Raw genomic sequence first — 22,148 nt, 5'->3', positions numbered from 1 at the left:
AGTATCTGCCCACTGGAGGCAAATGGGTCACAGCCCTGTGGAGCTATCAGTGACTGGGTATGAAAGAGGTGCAAGGTGGGAAAGGAGGCATCAACCTTCCCAGACTAATCTATTTGATGGGTGGGTCCTCCTAACTCCACAGAGCACCAGAACAAGCCATATTTGAGTTGTCAACAGACCCCTGAAATCCAGTTGCCAGAGACCTTTTAAGCTCTCTCACCTGAGACAGGTGCTGACTGAGACAATTGATTTGGGCCTTTTGAACTGAGCCAATCGCCCAAGGACTATTCAAGTGGTGCCCTGGGTGTGTGGTTGAAGGAAGGTTTGATTTTCCTTTTCCAATTATTGCCTATGGGGAGTGGGGTGACTTAATTGCTAGTATTTCTCCACAGCTGAGACTTCAACCCAAAGTAACTGTTTCACTAGGGTTGGACAGAGACCAACTGAAAACAAGACAAAACCACTTAGCCCCACCACACCGAACAGGTCCCCAGTTTCTCAGGCCGTAGCACTGTACAGGTTCTTGACAAACCTCCAGGGGAAAAGTCAAATGGTGTAAAATAATCATGGGGCGGAATCAGTGGAAAAACTCTGGTAACATGAATAACCAGAATAGATCAACACCCTCCCCCCCCACCAAGGAAAGATATGGCAGCTGTAACTGAAGATCCCATTCATAAACAGCTGGCTGAATTGTCAGAAATCGAATTCAGAATTTGGATTGCAAACAAGATTAATAGAATGGAGGAAAATTTGGAATTAGAAATTCAAAGAGGAATTCAAAAGTCAGAATAAGAAATTCGAGGAGAAATTCTAAAGTTGTCTCAAGAATTTAACGAATTTAAAGAAAAAACCACCAAAGATTTTGATGCACTGAGCAAGAATTTGCAGCCCTCAAAGATCTGAGAAATACAGTAGAATTCCTCAGTAACAGAGTGGAGCAAGCAGAAGAAAGGATCTCTGACATTGAAGACAAAGCCTTTGAACGCTCCCAAACTCTCAAAGAGGAAGATAAATGGAGAACAAAAACGGATCATTCTCTCAGAGAGCTCTGGGATAATTCGAAGAAGGCTAATACCCACCTCATTGGAATCCCTGAAAGTGATGAAGTGACCTCGCAAGGCACAGAGGCCCGTCTCCACGAAATTATGAAAGAGAATTTTCCAGACATGCCAAGAGATTCTGAAATTCAGATAGCAGACAGTTTCAGAACCCCAGCACAACTCAATCCAAACAAGACATACCCCAGGCATATCATAATTAACTGCACTAAAGTTAGTATGAAGGAGAAAATTATGAAAGCAGCCAGACATAAGAAATCCATTACCTACAAAGGGAAGAATATTAGAATGATTGCAGATCTCTCTGCTGAAACTTTTCAAGCCATAAGAGGGTGGTCATTGACTTTTAATCTCTTAAAACAAAATAACTTTCAACCCCGGATCCTGTATCCAGCTAAACTGAGTTTCATTTATGATGGAGAAATTAAATACTTTAATGACATTCATATGTTGAAGAAATTTGCCATAACCAAACAAGCCCTTCAGGATATTCTCAGACCTATCCTCCATAATGACCACCCCAATCCTCTACCACAAAAGTAAACTCACTCAGAAACTTTTGATCAAACTCCAACTTCCACAATGGCGAAAGGATTAAAAATGTCCACTGGACTTTTGAAAAATTTGATACCCAAAATTTTACCAGACTTATCAATATTCTCCATTAATGTGAACAGCTTAACTGAGGCACAGGTTAGCTGGCTGGATACAAAAACTCAGGCCAGATATTTGCTGCATACAAGAGTCACATCTTACCTTAAAAGATAAATATAGATACAGGGTGAAAGGATGGTCGTCCATATTTTAGGCAAATGGTAATCAGAAAAAAAGCAGGTGTTGTGATTCTATTTGCAGACACAATAGGCTTTAAATCAACAAAAGTAAGGAAGCGTAAGAATGGTCACTTCATATTTATTAAGGGTAATAATATGATGATATTTCAATTATGAATATTGATGCACCCAACCAGAATGTGCCTCAATTTATAAGAGAAACTCTAATAGACATGAGCAACTTGATTTCCTCCAGCTCCATAATAGTTGGAGATTTCAACACTCCTTTGGCAGTGTTGGATAGATCCTCCAATAAGAAGCTGAGCAAAGAAATTTTAGATTTAAACCTAACCAACCAACATTTGGATTTAGCAGACATCTACAAACCATTTCATCCCAACAAAACTGGATACACATACTTCTCATCAGCTCATGGAACATACTCCAAAATCGATCACATCTTAGGTCACAAGTCTAACCTCAGTAAATTTAAAGGAATAGAAATTATTCCTTGCATCTTTTCGTACCACCATGGAATAAAAGTTGAACTCAGTAACAACAGGAATCTGCATATTCATACAAAAACATGGGAGTTAAATAACATTATGTTGAATGATAGCTGGGTCAGAGATGAGATTAAGAAGGAAATTGCCAAATTTTTGGAACAAAACAACAATGAAGACATGAATTATCAGAACCTCTAGGATACCGCAAAGGCAGTCCTAAGAGGGAAATTTATAGCATTGCAAAGCCTTCCTCAAGAGAATGGAAAGAGAGGAGGTTAACACCTTAATCGGACATCTCAAGCAACTAGAAAAGGAAGAACATTCCAACCCCAAACCCAATAGAAGAAAAGAAATAACCAAAATTACAGCAGAATTAAATGAAATTGAAAACAAAAGAATTATACAACAGATCAATAAATCAAAAAGTTGGTTTTTTGAAAAGGTCAATAAAATAGATAAACCTCTGGCTAACCTAATCAGAAAAAAAAAGAGTAAAATCTCTAATTTCATCAATCAGAAACAACAAAGACGAAATAATAACAGACTCCTTAGAAATTCGAAAAATCCTTAATGAGTATTACAAGAAACTTTATTCTCAGGAATATGAAAATCTGAAGGAAATTGACCAATACTTGGAAGCACGTCACCTTCCAAGACTTAGCCAGAATCAAATGGAAATCAAGTTGAACAGGCCAATATCAAGTTCTGAAATAGCATCAACCATACAAAATCCCCCTAAAAAGAAAAGCCTGGGGCCAGATGGCTTCACATCAGAATTCTACCAAACCTTTAAAGAGGAACTCGTACATATATTACTCAACCTGTTCCAAAATGTAGAAAAAGAAGGAAGACTACCCAACGCGTTCTATGAAGCAAACATCACCTTGATCCCCAAACCAGGAAAAGACCCAACAAGAAAAGAAAATTATAGACCAATATCACTAATGAATATAGATGCAAAAATATTCAACAAGATCCTAACAAACAGAATCCAGCAACACATCAAACAAATTATACATCATGACCAAGTCAGTTTTATCCCAGGGTCCCAAGGCTGGTTTAATATACGTAATTCTATAAGTATAATTCAGCACATAAACAAATTAAAAAACAAAGACCAATGATTCTCTCAATTGATGCAGAAAAAGCTTTCAATAATATCCAGCATCCCTTCATGATCAGAACACTTAAGAAAATTGGTATAGAAGGGACATTTCTTAAACTGATAGAGGCCATCTACAGCAAACCCACAGCCAATATCGTATTGAATGTAATTCAATCGAAATCATTTCCACTCAGATCAGGAACCAGAAAAGGCTGCCCATTGTCTCCACTGCTCTTTAACATTGTAATGGAAGTTTTAGCCATTGCAATTAGGGAAGAAAAGGCGATCAAGTGTATTCAGATAGGGTCAGAAGAGATCAAACTTTCGCTCCTCGCAGATGATATGATTGTATATCTGGAAAACACCAGGGATTCTACTACAAAACTCTTAGAAGTGATCAAGGAATACAGCAGCGTCTCAGGTTACAAAATCAACATTCACAAATCGATAGCCTTTATATATACCAACAATAGTTAAGCTGAAAAAACAGTTAAGGAAACTATTCCATTCACAGTAGTGCCAAAGAAGATGAAATATTTGGGAGTTTATCTAACAAAGGATGTGAAAAGATCTCTATAAAAAGAACTATTAAACTCTAAGAAAAGAAATAGCTGAAAATATTAACAAATGGAAAAATATACCATGCTCATGGCTGGGAATAATCAACATTGTTAAAATGTCTATACTACCCAAAGCAATATACAATTTTAATGCAATCCCTATTAAAGCCCCACTGTCATACTTTAAAGATCTTGAAAAAATAATACTTCGTTTTATATGGAATCAGAAAAAACCTCGAATAGCCAAGACATTACTCAGAAATAAAAACAAAGCAGGAGGAATCATGCTTTGATAGACCTCAGTATAGACCTCAGACTATACTATAAATCATAGTGATCAAAACAGCATGGTACTGGCACAAAAACAGAGAAGTAGATGTTTGGAACAGAATAGAGAACCAAGAGATGAGTCCAACTACTTACCGTTATTTGATCTTTGACAAGCCAATTAAAAACATTCAGTGGGGAAAAGATTCCCTATTTAACAAATGGTGCTGGGTGAACTGGCTGGCAACCTGTAGAAGACTGAAACTGTACCCACACCTTTCACCATTAACTAAGATAGACTCTCACTATTAAAGATTTAAACTTAAGACATGAAACTATAAAAATACTAGAAGAGAGTGCAGGGGAAACCCTTGAAGAAATCGGTCTGGGCGAGTATTTCATGAGGAGGACCCTTCGGTCAATTGAAGCGACTTCAAAAATACACTACTGGGACCTGATCAAACTAAAGAGCTTCTGCACAGCCAAGAACATAGTAAGTAAAGCAAGCAAACAGCCCTCAGAATGGGAGAAGATATTTGCAGGTTATGTCTCTGACAAAGGTTTAATAACCAGAATCTACAGAGAACTCAAACGTATAAGCAAGAAAAGAACAAGTGATCCCATCGTGGGCTGGGCAAGGAACTTGAAGAGAAACTTCTCTGAAGAAGACAGGCACACAGCCTACAGACGTATGAAAAAGTGCTCAACATCTTTAATCATCAGAGAAATGCAAATCAAAACTACCTTGAGATACCATCTAACTCCAGTAAGATTAGCCCAAATCACAAAGTCCCAAGACCAGAGATGTTGGCGTGGATGTGGAGAAAAGGGATCACTTCTACACTGCTGGTGGGAATGCAAATTAATACATTCCTTTTGAAAAATGTTTGGAGAACACTTAGAGATCTAAAAATAGATCTGCCATTCAATCCTATAATTCCTCTACTAGGTATATATACCCAGAAGACCAAAAATCACATAATAACAAAGATATTTATATCAGAATGTTTATTGCAGCCCAATTCATAATTGCTAAGTCATGGAAAAAGTCCAAGTGCCCATTGATCCACGAATGGATTAATAAATTATCGTATATGTATACCATGGAATATTATGCAGCCTTAAAGAAAGATGGAGACTTTCATGTTTACATGGATGGAGCTGGAAAATATTCTTCTTAGTAAAATATCTCAAGAATGAAAGAAAAAGTATCCAATGTACTCAGCCCAACTATGTAACTAATTTATGGCTTTCATATGAAAGCTATAATCCTGTTATAACCTAAGAATATAGGGAAGGGGGAGAGGGAGGGGTGAGAGGGGGGAGAATGGGCGGAGGGAGGGTGATTGGTGGGATTACACCTGCGGTGCATCTTACAAGGTACATGTGAAACTTAGTAAATGTAGAATATAAATGTCTTAATGGTTCTTATCAGCAATAACTAAGAAAATGCCAGGAAGGCTATGTTAACCAAGGTGACGAAATGTGTCAAACTGTTTATAAAACCAGTATATGGTGCCCCATGATCGTATTAATGTACACAGCTATGATTTAATAATAAAAAAAGGCAAAAAAAGAGAAATATATATTTCCATCACTCATAGACACCCGTATGTCCTTGTCAGGTACAGTCTTCTTCCTCCTCTATAGAAGTTGCACAGGCTGGATTACACAGGTAAGTTTGGCGTGCGGTGGAAGAAGAAAACACCTGAAAGGCGTCAGGAAGTCCCTGGGGCCTGAACTTCAGACGTGCCCACGAGCACAAATTCCCTGGTTACTCTCAGAAATCCTGGGGAGGACACTGGGCCCTCAAAAGATGGGGGATTGAGCATTCGGCTTTTTCTTAAAACTTATTTTTAGTTGATTTTCTTTCTAGATTGGGTAAGCTCGGATACCACCTGGACTAATTGAGCATTACATATTAGTTAAAAGAAACAAAGCACGGAAAGGCAGGACAAGTCCTAAAGTCGGCCTGTTTATGCCGGACTGAAAACCCTCTCCCTTTAGACCTCTGCTCAGGAGATTCCAGTAGCAATGATTTTGCGATGGTTGTTGTTGTTGGTGGTGGTGTTTGTGGAGGGGGGTAAAATACTGGAATAAAAATCTTTGGTGGTTATGATTAGTTTGGAAAAAATTTTTCATGTTTTAATTGTATGTTTGCAAAATACAAAATACTATATGTAATAGTATACAAATTACATTTAGTAACACTCCCAAAGTCTCTCTAGAAGGTGGAAATAAACAATTTTTGTTCCAACAAGGCTTTTGTTGAGAATGTACTGGGTATATATTAATGAACAAAATAGATGATATGATTCCTATACCACAGCATAAAGAAGGAAATTTGCTCTCTGAAAGTTCACTGAAAATGAACTGCCAAAGACAGATTAACAGGAGAAAAAGGCATAAAGATTTAACCTGCATAGCACAGGGGAATCACAGGCACATGATTACTCAGTAACCCTGGGACTGATTACCCAGTAACCTGTGGGGCACAGATACATATACACACTTCTTTATAGGAGAGGAGGAGATGGGGATACAGGAGTAAATGATGTTTAGGGAAAATGAATGAATGCAATGCTCAGACAATGGTTAGTAACTAATTCTCTTTGGGAATTAAATGGGATCTAAGAGCAAACAAAGGTTTGGGACAGGTTTGGTCTCTAGGTATAATGTTTAACTTTCCATCTCTTCCTCTGTGATATGAGCTTTACTCTTCTCTGGTTAATGAAATTTCAGGAACAGCATCAAAGGTAATTGTGTGCCTCTTTGGGACAATACTCTTGATGCTTAAACATTTCAACCAAGCAGCAAAGGCAGTTAAGGATAGAATTACAAACCGTGATGGTTCTTATCAGAAGATTAATTCTCTAGGAAGTGACAGAGAATGAGGAAGCGTGGTCCAGAGAGGGAGACAAAGGGGCTGCTGAAGGGACCATGTCAGGCGAAACCTGAGCTATAGGAGTGTTTGGGGTCTGGGAGTGGAGAAGGGCGTGTCTTTGGGCAGGTCTGAGCAGCTGAGAGGACCTATACTTATTATGCAGGGGAGGGAATGGCTTAGATGGACGGCAGAAGCAGGCAGGAGCCAGGTTATGTAGGCCCACAGAGGGCACTCCTGGTAAGAGCATAGCGTCAGCCTAAGGACCATAGAAAGGCCGAGATGAATATAAAGCAGAGGGTGACAACTTATACTTTCAAAGGTGTACTGGAGGGACACAAAAATGAAAAGGGACCACTCATGCAGAGGCTGTTGCCATAGGCCAGGTGAGGCATGATGTTGGCTTGGACCATTGGAGGAACAGAAAGAATGACCTGTAGAGATTCTTGAACCACCTTGTAAATAAAAATCATAAGACTTGCTAACACGAGTGGGTAAGCATGGTTGGAAGGGAAAGAGAAGAACTAAGGATCCACCCCAGGTTTCTGGCCTTAGTGACTGGAACCATCTACTAAAGATGAACGATTGGGGGTGGGGGCATACAGCAGGGTTGGAGGGACGGGAGTCAGCTGTTTGCCTAACTCCAGATGCCTGTGTGTCATGCAAGTGGAAGTGTCAAGTACACAAAAAAAAGGCCAGGTGAGATCCAGTTTGGGAGTCTTAACCTAAAGATGAGAATGGCCACCAGGAACACAGGGAAGAGAGGAAGAAGGTGGAAGACCCAGCCCCGAGGGACTCGGCCATTCTCCAGGTGGACTGCGGTAGAGGATTAACCTTCTCCCACATCCACATCCGGAGAAGGAAGGGAGAGGGAACCTCAGCAAAAGGGAACTGAGCTAAGAGACCAAGAAACCCCAATGGCAAAGTTAGCAATTAGTGAGGAAACGTCTTTTTCCATTTTACAAGCAAGGGCAGTTTGGGGCTAGATGCATACTTTTAGGTAGAGGAAGTAAGTGTGATGGGGGTGGTCACAGACACCTATCGGCTTCCTACTAATCAATCCTGAACAAAATGCAGATGTCATCAGTGTCATAATGACAGCCCTGAACTTTATCAAACGTGTCAACAAAGACTTTCAACGCTAGCGATACTTTGGACACCAGATAAGATTAAGTCTGACAACTTCTGTAGTTAGAAAGTGGTATGTGAGCAAATGCATTAAACGCTTCCTTAACAGTTTGAAAGGTAAGTTACTAACTCCTAAGATCCCATCAGCATTTGCATAAACTGGAGGCAGCCTATGTGCGTGACTTGGCATTTCTGCAGCTTCTAAAGTCCAAAGCAGTCTGTCCTGATCCAGCAGAATGAAGCCAGCTGTTGCTGGCCCTTATCGGTGCTTCATCTGGCCAAGCAAACAAATGGTTCTTATCATCTCTGGATAGTACTGTCCCACAATGCATAGTGAGGCTGCCTGCCTGGAATGGGGAATGGGGACAGCAGGGTCAGGCTAGGAGCACAGGGAGCCCACACAGACGGCCCCAAATGGAGCTGCAGGGCATGAACAAATGCAAGAGGTGCCCCTTCCCTCCTCACCTTCAACTCCTGACTGCCCCCAGGGAATGTGGCCCTCATTGGAGGCAAGAGAACAGTCCCTGTAAGCTCCTCTGTGTTCCTGCCTCCAATCCAGACCAGTCAGGCCTCTCACCTTGTGTCAGTACATTGGGGTTCAGCAAACCATACCCCCTGCCCCCATTATGGCGCTGACATGCTGAACCAAAGCAGCAGACCACCCTAGTTCAGCCCCTCACCTTCCCACTTCCCCAGATCAGAGGAACTTCACTCCAGGCCATGGTTCTTTGGGCACAATCATTTCCCCTGAAAACCATTTACTCCCATACGGCCTCCCAGCACCCCTGCCCCTGTGAAGAAGGGCACAGAGCATCTGGGCCTCTCCGAGGTATTGAGTAAGTTCCACTGCCAGTCCCATGTTAAATAAAGCTGCATGTTTTCCTCCCAGAAATCTGTCTTCTGTCGGTTCATTTCAACAAAATTTCAGAGGGCACAGGGGCAGCTTTCTCTTGGCCCTTACAATTGCTTTACCGCCAGGACATTCCTTAATCGCACCATAATTAGTTTTAGCCAGCCCAGTAATTCTAGATAACTTCTCTCCTTTCATGTTTCACATGGATTGGAGGTGTTGGGTTTTTTTGGCTGCATCTCTAAAGAAATTGTCTTTGTGTTTTTGCAGTTCTACTTCAAAATCTTTGCAAATGGGCCAAACATTTTCTAACGATGAAGCCCAGGGCCATACGCCTTGTTCTGTCCCTGCAGTTTTGGAAGCCCCAAGGAGCAGCATTGGCAAGGGTGACACAGCTGTCTGACTCTGTGGTCAGATTCTGAAGGTGGGTAAGGGAGTGACTTAAGGGCTCACACCTGCCTGGGGGAAACCCCTTTGCTGACTGCCTCAGCCTTGCTCTGCTTCCTCTCTGGGCCTCCCTGCCATTTGAACCCCAAGTTGTAGTACAGACTGACTATTCCATCAGTGGCACTGAGGTGGGGAGGGGGTGGGGAGGCTGAGGGATGCCCAGGCTCAGAGACCTTGAACAGAGCAAATGCTCCCCTTGAGTTCATGGTGTATTGAAAATACATTCAGTAGTGGTGTGAAGCTCTCTCTGACCTTGCCCTGCCCAGCCTCCCTGAGGTCATGATGAAGCCAGACAATCAGCCTACAAGATGAAGTCTGCTGCTTGGTCCAGCTGCGCAGGAGCAGGACAGTTGACCTGGTCTGCTCAGCCCACATTCCTTCCCCACTTACCCTCCGTGATCATCTAGTTAAGGTTTCACTGTGACTGTGAGGATGTTTACCTCCAAAGACTTTGTGGGAGGTATAACACTTAGACAAGAAGTATTGTTCTACTGTTAGAATAAAGATTACTTTTATGCTGTTTTCTTTGATGATTCTTCCAGATAAAGTTAAAATTTTCTAAGTTTGTTTCCTTGCATCCTATTATAAAAAACTAGTAAAATTCTAACTGAGGCAGAACAGTCTTTGAGAGCCTACTCTCGCCATTCTCCAGAATTGCTGCCTTCTGATAATAAAACTCGTCAGACCCAATCCCTGTCTGTCCCTGACAGGCGGCTGGACCCTCCTGTGTGGTAACAATAAAACCTGGGAAGGATTTTCTGGCCCTCCTGGGAAGTGGGTCATAAGACCCTGACTCCAGAGGCACCTCCTGTCCCCAGGGTAAAGGAGCATCTTCGTACCTGCAGATGGGACAGGGACACAGACAAGAATCTCAGCATGAGGACTTGCTGAGGCCCCCAGTTTATACCACGAAGTCACCCCCCTCGTCCTGTTATGTGTCTCCACGACTGTCCACTCTTCACCAACCTCAGCAAAAAACACATACCTTTAACCATTCCTTCAGGTTTTCTGTCCAGATTGGGGAGAGAAAAAGCTATTTTGCCTTCCCCACAAAGCAACGGGGTGAAGTTGGCAGGATTTGCTTCTCTCTGAGCCTCCTCATCTGGGTCCAGAGTCCGGTGCTGATAGTGACTCTCCCCCCCCCCAGCAGGACCCACCAGGCTGCATCTCAAGGACAATGTCTTCGTTCAGATCCTTTCTTTTCCCTCATCTCCTCTCTCATCTAAGCTTACGTCTCCTTTGTCCTAAGACCTTGAGGTCTTCCTGGGTCTTAGCAAACCAACCCTGTCTTAGCTATGCACAGATATTAACCGTGCATCTATCAAAGGCAAAGCTGAATGTGTTTCCTCCCTCAGCCTTTGTCTGACCCACCCCATGCACTGCAGTCTCAAGGCCACCACTGTCCCGGCCGTCCCTACCAGAACAAATCATCACACAGCTTCATCACAAACCCCCTGTGTTTAAGGGAAGTGCTTCTCAGCTGGAAAGAGCCGGCAGCCTGGCTGGGGTGGGAGAAGAGGAGGCTGGGACCTCAGGTGGCACAGTTAGTGTCACTGGGTCCCAGCACTGAGGCCTGCTGAGACCATACACTCTTACGCACACGCTCACCTCCTCACTCTCACACTCACACACACACTCTCCCACTCCTCACACTGACATGCTCACACATATATTCTCACACGTTCACTGTCACATTCACACACACTTACTGCTCAAATTCACACACTCATATTCCTCTCACACACTCAAGCACACATCCCCACACACACTCACATTCCCACGCCCTCTCACACACTCAAGCACACATCCCCACACACACTCACATTCCCACGCCCTCTAACACACTCAGGCACACATCCCCACACACACTCACATTCCCACACCCTCTCACACACTCAGGCACACATCCCCCCACACACTCACATTCCCACACACTCACCCACACATCCCCCCCCACACTCACATTCCCACGCCCTCTTGCACACTCAGGCACACATCTCCCCACACACTCACATTCCCGCACCCTCTCACACACTCATGCACACATCCCCCCCACCAAACTCACATTCCAGTGGCCTTTGGTGGTGGTGGTGGGCATCACTGGCCCAGTACAGAGCCACCTCCTCTTCTAGTCCCCCAACCCATCCCAGGCAGAGCTGCTCCAACGCAGATAACCCAAGACTCTTGCCCAGTGCCCCTCCCCACCTGCCCCCATCACCTCTTCTTTCCAAGGCCAGTCCTACCCTGCTCGCCCGGGAAACACTGATCTGAGCCCTCGTGAGGCCTCTCTGTGCCCCACTGTTCCTTCCCTCACCCTGACAGGCCCCAGCCCTTGCTACCTGTGTCCCGTGAGTCCTCCAGGCCCACTTTGGCCTTTTCCTGACTGCTGTCTCCACTCCCAAGCCTGCTCCAACCCCCTTAGAATCAGTTCCTCTGCGTTGTCTCTTTGTTTCTGTTTCCTGTGTCTCATCTTGTCAAACGAAAGGGACACTCCACTTGTTGAGGACAGAGGCACCCTCACCAGGGACTGGAATAGGGAAAGATGGCAACCCCCTGGGTAGATGCCACTTGGCAGATTTCAGGGTTCTTGACCAAAGCCCGCCACTCGCCCCTGCCCACTGCTAGCCTGAGAGGAGATCCTCTGGAAGGGTTCTGGCAGCCAGAACAGGACTTGAGTCAGAACTCTATCCTCTATGGGTTAGTCACTGAGCATCCAAAATAGAGGGGGCAGGTGCCAGCAGGCGGCGGACTGATCACCTGGGGAGATGATCTGTCTCTGTCACCCGTTGGTTAGTTTGCATAATAGAGAGTGGTGATGAAACTGGCCTGTGCAGGTTTCCTCTGCTCTTTAAGCCCAGCGGTCATCTCACTCTCAGCATGAACACGCACAACGGCCGAGCTGCCCAGTTGCCAGTGTCTTTACCTTCCTCTGCTTGGGGGAGGTCAGTGCTGTCTTTTAAGTCTTCATCCACCCAGGGGCGAGACCCCGTACTGGCTCTAGGCTCCCCCTTCTCTCTCTGGATGCTGCTATCTGCATTTTTAAAGATCCACACAATCCAAATGCAGAGAACCGCTACCAAGACTGGAGTCAGGAACAACATGGTTAGGAGTCTGATCCCAAGGCGCTGCCCGCGCGGGGGTTTAAACAAACAGAGGCAGGGGTGGGAAAGGCGGGGAGAGGCGAGCTGGGCAGGAGCAAAGTGCAGAACCCTCCAGCTCTGTGAGGACTCGCAAAGGAGCAAAGATCACAGTCACGTGAGCGTGGGGTGTGTCGTGGGTCCTGCACTAGTGCACTCGCTTTTTAAATTGTGTCCTGGATCAAGAGATCAATATATTCTCAGACAACACTCGCTAGGATCTGAGTGACCACCAGCATGCTAGATCTCATCAGCAGGAGTAAAAGGCATTTAACCTTCCTCCTGTGTCACTTTTCTCTGGCAGCAATGTATCTTCGACTTGCCTGAAGCTAGGAATCACCTGGAGAAATCATTTTTAAAATAGATTTCCAGATACAAACTCAAATATGCTGAAGGAAAGTTTCCAGGAAAGAGGTGTAGTAAGCTGAACTTTAAATGACATGTTAGTCCCTCTGCCCTGAGGTTTTGCTGGGTCCTTTCAGTGATATATATCTGAGCCAACATATGCCGGGGGTGGGGAATCACATTTTGTATTAAAGAAAAACTTTGATCCAGAAAAAGTGAAACATTAAAATGACAGTTTGATTAATTGTACAGGGGAGCCATAAAGTTCATGTACGATTTTAAATAAATAACTATTTAAATTGCACACCAACTTAATGTCCACCCTGTATAATAACTATGGCTTTTTTGTTGTTGTTGTTCAAATATCTTAGTTAGTTTGGGATGCTCTAACAAAAATACCATAGACTGGGTCGTTTAAACAAAAGAAACTTATTTCTCATGATTCTGGAGGCTGGGAAGTTCAAGGTCAAGGTGCTGGCTAATTTGACTTGTGGTAAGAGCTCTCTTTTCGTAGATTGCAGGCTGGTGCCTTCCTTCCCACAGTAACTTCACATGGTAGCTGCTGAAGAAAGAGTTCATCTCCCTCTTCTCTCTTCTTATAAGGCCATTAATCTCCTTTGTCTAATCCTAATCCTAAATCCTAAACCTCAGAACCTCAAAATACCATCCCATTGGGGGTTAGGACTACAACACGTGAATCTGAGGGGAACACGTTCAATTTGTAGCAGCAAGGTACCAAGTATGTGTAATGATAGCATTTGAGTAAAACAAAGTGGCAAATACTATACGTTTATATGTGCTTATATATTCATAATGCTTTCTGGAAGAATAGACTATAAATTTTAAACAGAAGTTCTATCAAGATTACTAGTTTTGCAATTACTTATTTCCAAATAAAGAGTTAAAAAATGGTTATTTGATTTGGGGAAGGTGGTAACTAGACAGGTGAGTCAAGGGCGGGAGAAAGAATTTTTACTGTTATGAACATAATAACTATTCAAAAACTTAAATACATGTTATTTATTTCAATATAGTTTGTGTGTTCTTGCTTCATTATATTATATATTGTAATACTGTTCCCAAATTTGCATTTCCGAGGGCATGCTCCTGATCTTATTTTGGGACCAGTGGCAACTACACAGTGAACAGTGTTCATGCTCCTCCAGAAGACACATTTGCCCGAGACACACGGATGATTTTTAACTTTCAACACTAATGTTAAATCTGATGATCCTGTATCCACTTTCCCTTCTGCTTTCCTAACATCCTACCTGCGCATCTGAGAGAAAAGCCAAAGGAACTTGAAAGAGAACTTTTCAGAAAAGAGACTTCTCTGAACACTGAGTGACACAAACAAGCTGTTCTCAAACATTTCTATCAAGTGCTCATTTAGCAAGCAATATATCAAGTGGGCAAGTTCAAAGCTTGAAGTAGGATGTGCCAGTATGGCACTACACGATCTTATCTCAGTTCAGATGTGAGGCTGGAAAAACAGAAGGAATTCGTAGATCTTTTTAAACCTAACTAGCCCCCCACTCACTAACAGCAACCCTCCAAAGGGTATTTACTCTGCAGCTCATTGTCCAGAGAGTTGTATGGTGCTAACCCTTTATCTACATCCTCCCATTGAATTTTCAGGGCGAGGCACCTTGTAAGAAACTCCACTGCCCTAAAAGAAGAGAATGAAGAGCTACCCTCCTCGGCCAAGGTGTAGTGAATGAGTTAGAGCAGGAGCCCTCAAAGGGAGGCCTGGATTAGAAGCAGCAGCGGCACCTGGGAACTTGCTAGAAATGCAGATTCCCAGGTCCCACCCCAGGCCTACTGAATCAGGAACTCCAATGGCAGGGCCCAGCCATCTAGTTTCAACATCCCTCCAGTGGGGTTTGGATGCAGGGTAAAGTCTGAGAACCACTGGGCTGGAGGAAAGGCTCTCTTCTCATGATCTTCACTTTATCCCAAATCCAGATTCTCCAAACCAGCACTCCCTACAGCAACCAGAAGAGCAAAGTACTCTAAACATCAAATGTTTATTGAAACATTTTTTACATAGTATCTTAATAGCACACAGTATCTTGCACATAGTAAACTCCCAGTAAATACAAAGGTTTAAGAATGGAAGTGATGTTTTTAAAACCATATTAAGGAAGATTAAGCTCGTCACACAATCAGGTGCCGATAGAGACTGTGGCCATCAAAGAACCACAGTAGCAGGGCCCTCATGTCGGAAGAAAATTGTGGGATTGGGAAGAGGGGATGTTTGCATAAAATTTGGGGGCTGCTAGAAATGATATGGTTCACGTGGGGGATTTTAGAGTGGGAATCAAAGGTTATATGTCTCCTCCTACAAATCACACATTCCAATCCTAACTTTGTCTCACTCATTACTTTCCCTGGGGGAAAGCTTTGGGATTTCACAGGCTCACTGAATTCGTTAACCCAGTGAGTATTTAAGTGGAGCTATGACACAGGGGCAGAGAGGCTCTTCACAGAAAGAGCTCTCAGGAAAAAAAGCTTGAAAGAAAATATGGGTCTCAGAAAGTTGGGGCTGGTTCAAGAACATGATTAGTCAAGCGAGTCTGTCTCTGCCTCTGTCAAAACATTCATGTTGACATTGGGGGACTGCCCAAGTGTTTCTTTTGCTCACTCAAGCCACATCTAATCTGTGCTGCTTTGTCTCGGACTGGGGCTCATAAAAGAAGAATTAGAGCAATGACCCGACCGCTGTGTTGTATTATTATTTGAAATCAACGCTTTTATATGAAAGAGCTCAGCTACGTGCTTTCTAGACAAGGAGATGGAAACTCTGTGGTGATTATTGGCCAGAAATATTCTAATAGACAAAAGTCATGTTCTAGAAGCAATATTATGCGATATTTATCAGTATTATATTTATTTCCCATAAAAATTGATTGTTGTTTTCTGCAAATAAAAAAAGTCATCTAAGCAAGTGATTACTTCCCAATCTTATTTCTCCTCTAAGAATAAATTACTGAGATACAATCTTACAAAGCCAGGTGGCTTTTGTAAAAGCACTGCTGCCTTAGTGCTCTGAGCAGGTGCCTACTGTTTGTTCCCCAGCACTGCTGTAACAAGGTCTCACAGACTGAGTGGTTTAAAACAACAGAAATGTACAATCTTACAGTTCTGGAGGCTAAAGTCCAAAATCACGGTGTCAGCTGAGCCACCCTCCCGGTAAAGCCCAAGGGGAGAAACTGTCCCCTGCCTGTCCCTTAGCCCCACTGTTTGAATATTGTTTGGGTGCAGAAAAGAAATACTTAGGAAATCTCCCAGTATCAAAATTAATGTATTGATAGAGGCAGAGACAGCCTCACTTGATGAATCATGTTCTTGAACCAGCCCCAACTTTCTGAGACCCCTATTTTCTTTCAAGTTGGAGCTCTTTCTGTGAAGAGCCTCTCCCTGACCCCGTTGCAGCTCCACTTACACGCTCAGTTGGGTTAAATAATGCAGTAAGCCTGGGAAATCCCAAAGCCTTCCCCCAGGGAAAGTAAGGAGTGAGACGGACAAAGGTAGGATTGGTCACTGCTGGTATCATTGAAGTTCCTTGGCTTGCAGACACACCTCGCCTGTGTCTGCCTCTGCTGTCACATGGCGTCCCTATGTGTCTTTGCATCAACTTCCCCCTGGAGAGCTCAATGTCTGAGTGTCTTTTCCTCCAATAAAGATATCAGTTATATTGAATTTGGCCCCACCCTAACGGTGGGTCAAGCACAGCTGACCAAGCACTTCCCCCATCACCATCGTCTGACCTTGGCTCCTGCCTCACTCTTCTACTAACATAGCCCTTAGCAGAGAAGCAAAGCTCTTTCCTGAATACACTGGGGCCTCTCAGATAATCAGGGATAATCTCCCTAAAACAACTCCCCAAACTGACCAAAATCAGTGACTATGCTAAAAAATTAAAAACATCGTCAAAGAATTCTATGTTAAAACAAAAGTATCCCATCTCAGATAGTCTATTAATTTTTCAAACATTCAAAGAACAGATATTACCCAGGCTTAAATTAAAAGTTTCAGAGTATGTATAAGCATGAAAAATTGACCAAATTATGGATAAAAATTAGTATAATCCTATTAATAAATACCAACGAAGATAGCAGACCACAAAAAAAAAGAGAAAAGGATGATGAATGCAAATGAAATACATTGCCAGAAGTGCAAATGCGAAGAATCAGAGGCCTGTATCTGAATTTTAAATGATCTTGGAGTGGATTAGACCAGAATTTGCAAAGTCAACTAACAGAGACAGGCTGGCTTTGCTTAGTCAATTGTAATGAGAATTACAGAATCACAGCTGCTGTGTCCTGAGCATTTTCCCTCTGTCAGGCACTGTGATAATCACATTACAGCATTTAACACTCACCTGCATGGTCAATATTGAGAAATATTCCGCCTGACCTCCTGTGTTCCCACTTGGCAAGAAAGGGCCTCCCGCCTGGCCTCTGAGCCTCTCTCTCAACCTTCTCTTGCTCACTGCTTAGCAAAAGATGCCTGTGTGGCTCACGTCTGGCCCAATCTCTGTATTTCCTAGAGGCATGTAGCACGCACATATGGTTTCTTCCTCCTGCAATAGGTCTGCAGCAGTAAGCCCACTGAGCAGAACTGGAAATGGGGTTGGGAGGCGAGGGCATGTGAACCCCTGTAGTTCCCTCCTTTGGTCGTTGTGAAGAGGAAGAGGTAGCAGCCTGATTCTGCCCACAAGCCAAGCTACATTCTCCAACTTATTATTTACCAGCAATAAAACTGATTATTTGGGTTGGTATTTCTAATTCCTGGGTCTATGTCTGAACACAGAAGGGCAGAGAGAAGGGTGGTCAATAATCCCACTAAATCTCATCATCCTTTTTTATTGAAGAAACTGAGGCTTGAAGAGTTTAAGCAACACAGATGAGCAGCCTTGGGTGTGTCTCTAAGACAGGCTGCTGAGCTCGTTCCGGCCAGACACCACGATGTAAATGCACCTCAATGAAGTTGTATCTGTACAACTTCCAGCCCCACATTGTGGCTGCAATGGTTCTAGGGCCCCATTGGGAAGATTTTCCTAGGAAGGGAATTGTTGGGTCATAAATCTGGCAAATGTTCATCTTTACAAAATAATGCCAAGCAGGCTTTCAAAGTGTTCCTCAACCTATCCTGTTAGTAGTGCACAAATGTTAAAAAAGTCATTCTGACACCTGTTAAAAATGGTAAGGAAGACTATTCAAGTGTCGACTACAGAGAAAGTAGTTTTTTTTTTTACTTTTCTTTTTATTGTTGGGGATTCATTGAGGGTATAAGAAACCAGGTTACACTGATTGCATTTGTTAGGTAAAGTCCCTCTTACAATTGTCTTGCCCCCAAAAGGTGTGGCACACACCAAGGCCCCAACCCCCGTGCCTCCTTCCCTCTCTCTGCTCTTCCTTTCCCCACCCCTCCTTCCTCCTTTCTCTCTCTGCTTAAAGAGTCAAAGTTGGTGTTATCCAGAAGTCTCACTGAGGACTGCAGGCTGGGGCTGCGGCCCTGGAGCAGCGCTGGTGGAACTGTAGTCAGCACAGCATTTCAGCCCACTGCTTGTGCATAGGTAATGGGGATTCAGAACGTGCAAAATCACATTGAACTTGCTCAGAAGTTACATTAAAGCAGAGCTCCATCAGGGGGTGGGTGTGGGAGAACGTCTGGTTATGGATTACAGATGCACCATCACTCACCTGTAGGAATAGGCAAGGACTAGGGTCATTTATCTTCTAAGGAATATCATGACTCAGGCAAGAGATGATGGGGAGGGAGGGAGCGCTTTGTCTTCAAAGCCTCTTTCTGGAGAGCTGCACCTCATCACAGTCAGGGGCTTTGTAAAATGCAGAAACTGATTCCTTGGGTTTGCTACTTTATCTCACACACAGGACTACTGCAAAGGAGGTTTGTAATAGAGGAGAGAGATTGGGCTTGACTCCAAATACAACAAGGACAAGTGGGGATTTGTAGCCAAGGAGCAGCCAGGGGTCAGTGCATGGAAAATTACCAAGAGGAAACACCAAGGTCAGGAGGATTCTTGCTGAGCAGGCCGGGGGGACCCGAGCAGGTTAGGAAGTAGAGCAGGTGGCAAGGGTGATCAGATACCACGAGTGGAATTGGAGGAATATGATCAGATATTAAGGGTGGGGCATTTTCCATAAACTGACAGAATTCTTGCTAAAACTGGACTGAGTAAGCCAAGGACAGAATCCAGGGTTGGGACCTCGTTGGAAGGGAGCCTCAGAGGAGACTTACTCGGGTTTGGTGAAGGAAAATCTTTGTCATTTAAGAATTTCTGGCTGGGTGCAATGGTGCATGCCTTAGGTACAATGGAAGCTGAGGCAGGAGGATTACTTGAGCCCAGGAATTTGAGACCAGCCTGGGCAACACAGCAAGACCCTGCCTCCAAAAAATACATGCACAAAAGATAGGAGTTTCTGCTGATGCATGTTGTCAACATGTGATGTTGTTCTCATAGGGGACACGTATGGAGCCACCTACACTCACCTAGATAAGCAAGTTTCCTATGGATCAACCTCAGAAGGTAGCTGGGCTAGAACTGGCTTGCTAGTATCCTAATCAGAAAGGCTGCTGGGGTTTGGGGGGGTGGGTCAGCGAAGATCACCAGCACCAAGAAGCTGTTGAGGGCATCTCTGAGAGCAGGACCTGAAGGGGGCTGGCAGAGGTTACCATGGAGCCGAGCTCCTACTTCACAACCATGCTGTGAGCAAACCTCACACCAGAGGGCCTGGACCAAGAGTGCTTCCTACACGTGAGAGAAATAGAATAAATCAGAAGAGGAGCATTTGATAAAATTGGCTATATAGAATTTTTAAACATCTATATATCACAAATTGCATGTATAGGGTGGCGCCTGTGGCTCAGGGAGTAGGGCACCGGCCCCATACGCCAAGGGTGGTGGGTTCAAACCCAGCCCCGGCCAAACTGCAACAACAAAAAAATAGCCGGGTGTTGTGGCGGGCGCCTGTAGTCCCAGCTGCTCGGGAGGCTGAGGCAGGAGAATCGCGTAAGCCCAAGAGTTAGAGGTTGCTGTGAGCCGTGTGACGCCACGGCACTCTATCCGAGGGTGGTACAGTGAGACTCTGTCTCTACCAAAAAAAAAAAAAAAAAAAAAAAAATTGCATGTACAAAATTTAAAGACAATAAAATCAGAACAGTTAAAATAAAAATGACATATAAAAAACATAATAAATTGTTGTCATTGATTGGGAAGGCACACTGACACATGCAGACTGGGTTAAGGAACCAAGGCCAGGAAATGAATTTAAGAAGAAACTCGGAGTAGGCTGGAAGGCCAAAGGGAGAGTGATGTCCTAGAGTAATCAGTGGGGGCTCAGGCACCCTGAGAAGCAGGGACAGAGCAGGCAGCACAGCACATGGGCTAGTCTCATAAAGTCTCACTAGGGCTGTCCAGGTGGTTTGCACCTTGAAGTAGCATCAGTCTCAGCAGAGACAAATTATTTGGTTTGCTTTTAAAAAAACAAACACAAAAGCTACACTCCTCCCAAAAAAGCCCCCAAACCAGACTCCACCACTTGATGGCAGGCACAGACTTAAAGAGAATCTCAGTTTCAGTTTGAGTGAGTGAGCACGTGCCTGGGCATGGTGGCTCATGCCTGTAATCCCAGCACTTTGGGAAGCTGAGGCAGGTGGATCACCTGAGCTCAGTAGTTCAAGAGTGAGTCCCCGTCTCTACTAAAAATAGAAAAACTAGCTGGGCATTATGGCAGGTGCCTATAGTCCCAGCTATTTGGGAAGCTGAGACAAGAAGATTGCTAGGAGCCAAGAGTTTGAGGTTGCTGTGAGCTATGACACCACAGCACTCTACCCAGAGCACAGAGTAAGGTACTCTGTTTCAAAAGAGAAGAGAGAGTGAGCACAGGGCTTGCCAGGGAGAGGCTAGCCATGCAGTCCACTCAGAACACAGGAGTCCCTCTTGTGGGTGGCGAGTTCCATGGTTCTCCAGGAAAGTGAAATGTAAGAATACCTGAAGGGGGAGGAAGTGATGTTGACGGTAATATTCAAGGTGAACTGGGAAAGAGGAGGAGCCATCACTCAGAGGGTGTAGGGCATCACTTCACACACATCTCCCACAGCTCAAAACCTTGGATTCTGTATCCCTTCTTGTTATGGGTTAAATTGTGACCCCCCTCAAAGACATGCTGAGGTCCTAACCCCCACGACCTCAGAATGTGACCTCATGTCAAAACAGTGTCATTGCTGATGTAATTAAATAAATGAAGATGTGGTCTCACTGAGTAGGCTGGGCCCCCATCCAATATGACAGCTGTCCATACAAGAGAAGGAGGGACACAGACACAAATACACAGGTGATGACAGAGCCAGACACTGGAGTGATACAAAAACAAGCCAAGGAACACCCAGCGGGTGCTGGCTGCCCCCAGAAGCTGGAAGACTCAAGGAAGGATTGTGTCTTAGAACACCCAGATGTCAGACTCCCAGGCTCCAGAACCACCCAGTTTGTGGTACTTTGCACGGCAGTCCCAGGCAACCAATAGATGCTCAGCATATTTGCATAAAGCAGCTGGAAGCCCTGAGAAGCCTACATTGACCTAGAACATTACGTAAAAGAAGATTTCCTAAGAAAAATATGTTTTAATACCAATCTTTACCTTCTTTTCAATCCAGATACTTTGGTGTACTACTTATATCATGCCATATTCAAGTGTTCAACCAAAAAGTAAGAGGTTAAACACATACATCGTATTTCAAAGAAAACCCTGTAAAGATCAGAGATTTGGATTCGCTGCATCAGATCAAGCTTCTGTACTGTTTCAAGGGTCACGGGGTAGCAACAATTTCTTCCCTTCCCCCTTGTCACTGGCCAGTGAGGCTGCCCACGCCATTTGTCCATTGGCAGCAGAAAGCTCACAAGAAAAGGCCGGTCAAAAGATTCTGTTTGTGTTATTATCTAGAAGGGAGGTCTCATCTCTTTGCTAGAGAGTGAGCCCATGTAATGATGATGAAGTGAGAACTGGGAGCCGTCACCATTCCTGAAAATAAAATTAAGTCAGAGAGCAAAGCATTTCAATAA

General features: G+C 44.0%; 1 protein-coding gene across 2 annotated transcripts in view; it reads right to left on the bottom strand.

The window, feature by feature from the left end:
• IYD (iodotyrosine deiodinase) overlaps window positions 1-12,741 on the bottom strand; it is a 50,062-nt gene extending 37,321 nt beyond the window's left edge. Inside the window, exon 1 of one of the 2 annotated variants that reach the window (XM_053592006.1) lies at window positions 12,502-12,741. In XM_053592006.1, the coding sequence (XP_053447981.1) occupies window positions 12,502-12,679 (178 nt within the window). In that variant the 5' untranslated portion in view covers window positions 12,680-12,741. Of the gene's footprint in view, window positions 1-10,563; window positions 10,762-12,501 lie in introns of those variants that run through there. The other variant, XM_053592007.1, reaches the window with a different exon arrangement.
• Window positions 12,742-22,148: the final 9,407 nt, after the last annotated feature.

This window comes from Nycticebus coucang, chromosome 5, assembly GCF_027406575.1.
Source record: "Nycticebus coucang isolate mNycCou1 chromosome 5, mNycCou1.pri, whole genome shotgun sequence".
NCBI classification, from domain to species: domain Eukaryota; kingdom Metazoa; phylum Chordata; class Mammalia; order Primates; family Lorisidae; genus Nycticebus; species Nycticebus coucang.
The sequence above is the reverse complement of the archived record's forward strand: the minus strand, read 5'-3'. Positions and strand labels throughout refer to the sequence as shown.